The sequence below is a fragment of the Corythoichthys intestinalis genome, chromosome 21 (genome assembly GCF_030265065.1).
Source record: "Corythoichthys intestinalis isolate RoL2023-P3 chromosome 21, ASM3026506v1, whole genome shotgun sequence".
In the NCBI taxonomy this organism is placed as follows: Eukaryota; Metazoa; Chordata; class Actinopteri; order Syngnathiformes; family Syngnathidae; genus Corythoichthys; species Corythoichthys intestinalis.
Genome location: NC_080415.1, coordinates 10821599 through 10830927, shown reverse-complemented (window position 1 = coordinate 10830927; position 9329 = coordinate 10821599). Strand labels below are relative to the sequence as shown.

The 9329-nt window shown below is 39.4% G+C and overlaps 1 protein-coding gene across 1 annotated transcript in view; it reads left to right on the top strand.

Moving 5' to 3' along the window:
• The first annotated feature begins 6957 nt into the window (after positions 1-6957).
• fam20cb (FAM20C golgi associated secretory pathway kinase b) overlaps positions 6958-9329 on the top strand; it is a 147453-nt gene continuing 145081 nt past the window's right edge. Inside the window, exon 1 of the mRNA XM_057825731.1 lies at positions 6958-8130. Coding sequence (XP_057681714.1) covers positions 7619-8130 — 512 coding nt within the window. The 5' untranslated portion in view covers positions 6958-7618. The remainder of the gene's footprint in view (positions 8131-9329) is intronic.

Sequence of the window (9329 nt, the reverse complement as noted above, 5' to 3'; positions counted from 1 at the left end):
CCAATCCGCGCACGAACCTAAACCGCCCAAAACCGGCCACAGCGGGGGCGGTCCCAAAGCAACGCCCAGAAACGCCTTCGACGAGACCCGCGTCAGCAAAGACTTCAAAAAGACTGGACACTGAGATAAGACAGATTTTCTTCTGCTCGGAAACATGTAGCCTTGTTTTGGATCCAGAATTGTCCCTCCGTCGTCTGTTTTTGCCTTGTCTTTGACCATTGTCGACGAATAAATTGTCAACCTGTTTTCGGCGAGTGTTCTTCAAGCTTTTGAAACATGGAGTCAGTGTGCAAAGGGTTAACACAGGAACGCGCGGAGTTTAGCTTCCTCCTTAGCCTGGCTCCTCCAGGGAGTCAGCGACGGAGCACATTTCCGTTCTGTTGCCGGCCTCCCCGTGCAGTTTGGGCTGGGAGGACTAAATTCCTTCATCGCCCCGCTAAAGTTGATGCTAATGCTAACGCGAATGCTTTGCTAATGCGACGAGTTACATTTAGTGTGTGATGATCACACAGCACAGACCTTTAAAGGCTAAAGCAACATTGCATATTCTCTGTTCCCAATATAAGAAAACAAATCTTACCATTTGTTTCCAAACAAGCAAGATGGAGCAAAGTCAACTTTAAACACATCCTAAACTCCCGCGAGGAGAGTGAGGGAGAGACGCAGCACATCTCACTTGAGTGACACGACCCAAACACTGCTACGATTCAAGCTGACGTACTACACGTACAATATGAAAATGTCACGCATTGTGAACATATGACAGAAACTGTCGCATTTTCGTCTCATTATTGTCTCATCAGACAAAAACTGGCATTCATCTCATTATCTCCCAAATTGAGTTTGAGAACTGCGATCTCCAGGTGACCACAAAAATTCTGGTCGATAAAGCAGTGGTGCTCCCCACTCTCTTATATGGATCAGAGGCCTGGACCACGTACAGCAGGCACTTAAAGGCACCTGAGGCACACCATCAAAGATGCCTCCGGAAAATCCTTAGGATCAGTCGAGGAAGCAAATATTCCCACCATCGCTGCCACTATGTCCCAAAACCAGCTGAAATGGACTGGCCATGTTGTCCTGACTCTTGCCTCCCGAAACAAGTCTTCTACTTGCAGCTTGCTGAAAGAAATCATGCTCCTGGAGGCCAGAAGAGGTTCAAGGACAACATGAAAATAAAACCTAAAGAAGCCACACTGACATAAAAGCCAAAATTATAACAACCTGTCAGCCTGTTTTGACGTTAGGTGCAGATTGATACGCCGGCCACTTGAGTGACCAAAATGAGGTGACATTTCAAATAATATTACATTTGCCGAATGCAAAAGGGCTGGCACGGATTTTGTTGTTACAAGGTACATATAAACAAAAATGGTATGTCATTATTTTTTATTGCTGATATTGATTGCAATAAAACATTTGGACAACATAATTCCATTTCTTGTTTTATTTAAAACGATTGGTGCATGTGCAAAACAGGTCAATAAATCACCATTTATGAAATTATTAGAAAAATAGCATATGAGAATTTGATATCAGACAGCAGAGCTCTGGAGCCTCGCCAAACTTTCACCCGACATTACGGCCTCCAGACGGGCTTTCTCCCGCTGTCCTTGGTAATTTCAGCTCCAATAGCGTATCTTAAAGTTGCTGCATTTAAAAAGCTTGTAGTTGGAGCTCGTGATCGAGCTGACGGTCCGCTGCAAGGCAACCACCGTCTCCTAGCCGCTCCCGGGTAGAATGCACGTAGTATCGATATATGTCCATCAACATACAGTAAGTGTTGTTGTGAGGCACATCAACTTGTCTTGCCTTGCAGCTGACGGTCCGCTGCAAGGCAACCACCGTCTCCTAGCCGCTCCCGGGTAGAATGCACGTAGTATCGATATATGTCCATCAACATACAGTAAGTGTTGTTGTGAGGCACATCAACTTGTCTTGCCTTGCCTAATATCGTTTTCCATTTGTAAACAAACAAAAACAAAAAAACTTGTAATAGTTGCATTTATGCGTTGACATAATTGTCCCATCTACGCGTACTAATTACCAACAAGCTAGCAGCAGATACATGTAGTAAATAATATTAAAGATCTTCATAATTACAATCGTCATCATAATAACAATATCAAGGGCAACAAGTCGTTTCATGCGCAACATTTTAGTTTTTGTATTTTCTGAGCACCGGAGACATGAAAATGCAGGGATAGGAAGAACATACCTTCCATAACACAGCGGCAACATGGCTACAAAAACACCCTGTCTTTGCGGTGGCACGAGCTTGGTTTCACATCAGCCTTCATGAACATGTCCTCTATAGAGGCAGATTTCTGTCTATATTATTCAATCTAAAAAAAGTTGCTTCGATCAAAAAAAAAAAAAAAAGTCGCTTCAATCTAAATATATATTCTCAATCAAAAAAAGTCACTTAAATTTAAAAAAAAAATTGTGACGACATGCAAAAATAATTTTGAAACTCAAAAAAATGCATTGGAAAACTATTTTTCTTTGATTGATTTTTGTTCTATGACTGAAGTCGTTTTTTTTTTTTGATTGAATTTAGTAGTTTTGCATTGCAAAAAAAAATTACAAAAGAAAAATCACTTCAATCAAAAATTTAAAAATTTCAATCATAGAAAAAAGGTTTTTGAATGCGAAAAAATATTTGAGACTGCCTCGCATCAAAATCATTCACCTTAGGTGCGCTATTTTCGGCTTGGACTCGAGCCGAGTCCGATTGCTGGCTGGAGCCCTGGTGGCCATTATTCCTGCTTTATCATGCTTTTATGCCATTGGCATAGTCACCTGTCAGTCAAACATGTCGGAAGTAGCGGCGAAGTTGGATCTTTGTGTCAAAATGATTCAATCAAAACTTTTTCTACTTAAAAAAAAAAGTATGTTCAAAACTTTTAGTGATTTCTGATGATTTCTTTTTTTGATTGAAAATAGTTTTTTTTTTTTTTTTTTGATTGAAGCAAGTTTTTCTGGGATTGAATGATTTAGATACAAATGTCCTACTCAGGATTGCTTCAATCAAAGAAAACAGTTTCATGAAAAATTAAGTGTTCAAATGCAAATTTCTGAGTCTCAAATATTTTTTCGCATTCAAAAACTTTTTTTCTATTTTTTATTTTATTTTTTTATATTTTTGATTGAAGTGATTTTTCTTTTAAAAATTTTTTTTATTTTTTTGTTTTGAAGCAATTTATATTTTGATTGAATAATAAAGACACAAATGTCCTAGCCAAAATGTGGCCCATTCCTTCAATCAATAAAGTTGTTTAAATCAAAAAAAAAAAAAAAAAAAAAAAGAAATTCAAAGAAAAATAGTTTTCTAATGCATTTTTATTTAGTTTAAAATCTATTTTTGCATTCAAATACATTTTTTTGATTGAATTTATTTTTATAGAAAATATATATTTTGATTGAAGCGACTTTTTTTTTTGGAATGAAGCAACTTTTTTTTTATGAATGAATAATAAAGACACATATCTACCTCCCTAGTCCTCCCCTGTCGTGACGACGGCAGATGGATGCGGTATTTCAAAATTGTCTTTTTTAAGGGATTTTGATGCGTAATGCTACTCCAGCTCCACTGTTGTTTTGGATGGAGAAAACGGAAGTTGCTTGCAGACATAAGAAAGTAACATGGAAGTACCTCTGAAACTTGTCTATACTGTAAGTGAATATTTATATGTAAGAAAGCCCACAAACAGTTTGCTGAAAACATGTCAACAAAGCACACGGATTACTGGAACCATGTCCTATGGTCTGATGAGACAGGCGGGCTTTCTTATGTACCGTCTTCAGAAGAGGCTTCCTCCTGGGGTGACAGCCATGCACACCAATTTGATGTAGACTGCGGCGTTTGGTCTGAGCACTAACAGGCTGACCCCCCACCTCTTCAATCTCTGCAGCAATGCTGACCGCACTCCTGTAACAGGTCACATGACATTTTGGAGGGAAAATGACAAGCAGTACTCAATTTGGACATTTAGGGTTGTATGTTTTTTTCAAAGGCATGTACTCACTTTTGTTGCCAGGGGTTTAGATATTAATGGCTACATTTTAAGTTATTTTGAAGGGAAAATAAATTAACTCTATTATATAAGCTGCACACAGACTACTTTTTATTGTTTCAAAGTGTTATTTTGTCAGTGTTATCCCATGAAAAGACATACTTAAATATCTGCAGAAATGCGAGATGTATACTCACTTTTGTGATACACTGTATCTGTTCTATGTGTTGGATTTTATCAAGTAAATTTCCCCCAAAAATACAACTTATACTCCGGTGCTCTGACTCAGACACCAAAGACAGTGCAGCGTTCCTTCTTCACAAATTTTGCAAAGAAGGCACCAACTACAAAGCAAATTAGGACTTGGCAACAAAAATTTCAAGAAATTTCAGCGAGTTTGGCACGAGCTCGAATGCCGACTCGACGTGTGCAGAGTCACAGGTGGCGATCATATTGAACATTTATGAAAAATCTGTCATAGAACCAACAAATATACACTCACCGGCCACTTTATTAGGTACACCATGCTAGTAATGGGTTGGACCCCCTTTTGCCTTCAGAACTGCCTCAATTCTTCGTGGCATAGATTCAAAGACAACGTGCTGGAAGCATTCCTCAGAGAGTTTGGTCCATATTGACGTGATGGCATCACACAGTTAGTGCAGATTTGTCGGCTGCACATCCATGATGCGAATCTCCCGTTCCACCACATCCCAAATATGCTCTATTGGATTGAGATCTGGTGACTGTGGAGGCCATTTGAGTATAGTGAACTCATTTCCATGTTCAAGAAACCAGTCTGAGATGATGTCAGCTTTATGACATGGCGCATTATCCTGCTGAAAGTAGCCATCTGAAGTTGGGTACATTGTGGTCATAAAGGGATGGACATGGTCAGCAACAATACTCAGGTAGGCTGTGGCGTTCCAACGATGCTCAGTTGGTACCAAGGGTCCCAAAGAGTGCCAAGAAAATATTCCCCACACCATTGCACCACCACCACCAGCCTGAACCGTTGATACAAGGCAGGATGGAGCCATGCTTTCATGTTGTTGATGCCAAATTCTGACCCTACCATCCAAATGTCGCAGCAGTAATTGAGACTCATCAGACCAGGCAACGTTTTTTGTATCTTCTATTGTCCAATTTCGATGAGCTTGTGCAAATTGTAGCCTCAGTTTCCTGTTCTTAGCTGAAAGGAGTGGCACCCGGCGTGGTCTTCTGCTGCTTGGGCCATCTGCCTCAAAGTTCGACGTACTGTGCGTTCAGAGATGCTCTTCTGCCTACCTTGGTTGTAACGGATGGTTATTTGAGTCACTGTTGCCTTTCTATCAGCTTGAACCAATCTGGTCATTCTCCTCTGACCTCTGGCATTAACAAGGCATTTCCGCCCACAGAACTGCCGCTCACTAGATATTATTTTCTTTTTCGGACCATTCTCTTTAAACTCTAGAGATGGTTGTGTGTGAAAATCCCACTAGATCAGCAGTTTCTGAAATACTCAGACCAGCCCTTCTGGCACCAACAACCATGCCACGTTCAAAGTCACTCAAATCACCTTTCTTTCCCATACTGATGCTCGGTTTGAACTGCAGGAGATTGTCTTAAACCATGTACACTGTATATATACAGTATATATATATATATATATATATATATATATATATATATATATATATATATATATATATATATATATATATATATATGTATATATATGTATATATATATATATTAGGGCTGTCAAACGATTAAAATTTTTCATCGAGTTAATTACAGCTTAAAAATTAATTAATCATAATTAATCGCAATTAATCGCAATTCAAACCATCTATAAAATATGCCATATTTTTCTGTAAATTATTGTTGGAATGGAAAGATAAGACACAAGATGGATATATACGTTCAACATACGGTACATAAGGACTGTATTTGTTTATTATAACAATAAATCAACAAGATGTCATTAACATTATTAACATTCTGTTAAAGCGATCCATGGATAGAAAGACTTGTAGTTCTTAAAAGAAAAATATTAGTACAAGTTATAGAAATTTTATATTAAAACCCCTCTCAATGTTTTCGTTTTAATAAAATTTGTAAAATTTTCAATCAAAAAATAAACTAGTAGCCCGCCATTGTTGATGTCAGTAATTACTTACACATTGCTCATGGGTGCTGAAGCCTATAAAATCAGTCGCACCCAAGCGCCAGCAGAGGGCAGCAAAACTCCATAAAACAAAATTAACAAGTGGGCACTTCACTGTACTGTCATTTAAATCTGTCTGAGCGTGGCATGTGCGTTAATTGCGTCAAATATTTTAACGTGATTAATTAAAAAAATTAATTACCGCCCATTAACGCGATAATTTTGACAGCCCTAATATATATATATATATATATATATATGCATGTACTATATATAAGTATAGGAAAAGTTTTACTAAATATATATAAACGATTTTACATTTTGATCATGTCAGTACTTTGATATCTCTTTTATTGCAAAGTGTGTTGTGAACAAAATGCACAATTATAATGATTTTTCCTCCAGGCTTTTTAAGCTATAAATGCTGAAATTCATCTTTGAAACATGACTAGAAGCAGAGTGGCACCAGAGCAAGATGGGAGTGGCTGCGGTGACTGATGAGCGTTCTAATAGGCCTGCCTAATGTTTCATTGATGGACTCTCTTGGCGTCTCTGAGGAGGCATTTCAGAAGGATTCCAGCAGATGAATTTCATGCGGGGAGGAAAAATGCTGCTCTGTAAATGAGCCAGGCTAAATATTGGCCAGTAAAAAGACGCCCTCTTCTTGCGCAGCCGGGATGTGCAGGTTACTCGAAAAGGAACACAGAGAAGCATTTATCTGTCTCTCTCTCTTGCCCTCTTTGTATCTGAGCTCAGCCAATCTGCGCGCAGTGACGCAGAGAGAAAGGCTGGATCTCGTCTTGACTTCACCATCGTATTTAACACACCCATCCAGATGCTCACTTGCTATAAAGCGTGCGTCTTTCTCCGCTTTATCCGTCTAAGGTGTTTTGCGCCTTGTTACCTGCACAAACTGCGACTGAGAGTTTGGATTGGATTTCTGCTTTTTTGGATGAGTGCGCGTCTACCACTTGCGGAGACTTCCTTGTAAAGACATAAAAAAGCTTGATATTGACAAGCCGAGCTTGTGGTGTTCTTATACGGGATACGCGCGGACGTTTGACCGATGGTCGACTCCGTGCAGCGGAACCTTACTAAACTCGCTTGGAGAGGGGCCGTGTGTCGACAATGTGGTTTGAGCAAGTCGACCGTTGGTCTGAACCCGCTCGACCCTGTCCACCTGGACGCTCGCTGATGTCCCTTTGAAAAGAAAAATCTACACAAAGCTTGGGGGGAAAAAAACCAAAAAACAGGACTCTGATGCTGAAACCATAACGCTTGAACACTGAATCCTCTACTCAAGACAGTAAGTGAAGATGGGTCCTTGGTGTTTAATGTATATTTCATTAGACTGGCGTCCAGTCTAATTAACATAATCAGTGATGTAGTCAGCCTGTGCATCTGCGTGATCATCATCTGCAGTAAATACTCACATCTGCTCAAAAGAGAGACCATGAAGATGATCCTCCTGCGTAAATTCCGGGTTTTGATTCTCATGGTGTTCCTGGTGGCGTGCTCCATGCACATCATGATAGACTTGCTGCCCAAGCTGGAGAGGCAAGGCGTAGGCGGCTGCTCCTGCTCGCACACGCCCAGTGAGGAGCCTCGCAACTGGGCCAAACAAGGCTGGCCCAACAAGCACACGCTGCGCATCCTGCAAGACTTCAGCAACGAGCCCAGCGCCTCCAACATCTCGTCACATTCCTTGGAGAAAGCCCCAGCGGGTGGTGACAAGTCTCAGGGGTTCCGGATCCCGCAACACTATGACCACCCTTCGGACAGGAAGAGGCCATTCATCCAGGATGCTGCAGTCAGCAAGAACCTGCCGGCCAAGGGTTCAAGACTGGCCGCCCTCTACGAGCACCCCTTGTATAAAAGGTCCTTGCCGACGCTCACAGATGAGGATACGCTGTTCAACGTTAACACAGACATCCGATTTGACCCCAAGGCAGCAGAACAAGAGTGGTTAAGTATTTTTATATATAATCATGAATCCCAATCAAGATAAGGAATGCTTTTATAATTGATTTCAGAGCAGCACATACAGTGGCTTACCTCACAGTTGTTAAGTATCAACTTGTGTGAAGTTTTTATAGTATCTATGGTTACTGTGGCCTACTGCAAATTCCAGTTTAGTTCAAGACTTAAGTCTTAAGTGACAGCAGTGTATTCTCAGGCTACGTCATTACTTACACTGTAAAGTGATAAGTTTACTTTAAAAAAAAACAACAAAAAAGTGAATTTGCTGCCTTACAAAATGTAATTAATGTTACTTACATTAATTAGATGTAATTTACCTAATTTTTTCGAGTTTTAAGGACTCAGATTAACCTTAATAATTGGATTATAGTAAATTGTTTAGTTTGAGTTTGCAGTACTCAAATTAGCTTGAATGAATTAGATTACAGCAGTTCTTCTCAATTATTTTCTGTTACGCCCCACCAGGAACACGTAAACATTTCGCGCCCCCTCAACTCTCTGCTGCCGCTGTAAATAATATCATTTGCCTGTGAATTATAAGTACACCTCTGCATAACATTGTGTCCTTTTTAATATGAAAGAAAACAAATATAGCTCAATTTACAATAAAGTATAGAAACGACTTAAAGTGCATCACTTTGCCTAAATTGAAAAAATAACAAAGTCACATCCAATCTGTAAAAATACACCCAAGGTACATTTTTTCACTATTTAATAGTGCAAAATAAAATTTAATAAAGTCAATAAATAATAATAAATTCAAATAACCGTTTGACCGAAAAAACAAAAATTACAGTTACATTAAATAACAACATTGTCATTAGACAGAGGGACTGTTTTTATTTGTGCTATTTTGCACTGAGCAACTTGGTATGCCACCTTATATAATGCTAACAGTGCTTGCTGGTTTACTGATGTTTCACTGCGAAACTAAGCAGGACGATTGTTGGCAATATTCGGCACGTCTTGGCTGGAATAAAAAAATCAAGCGGCTTATCAAATTGAGTGGGGTCTAATGTTTTTAAGTGACATCTTATTTTATTTGGATTCCTGCTGTCCGTTGCAAACATTTTTAGACACAGACTGGTCTTTTCTCATCTCTCACTGGATTAAAAGTCAAAACTGAAAGCCAAACGCTGCATATGCTTAGTCATATTTGTTAATCTTAGCCAGTGCTCCTTGCT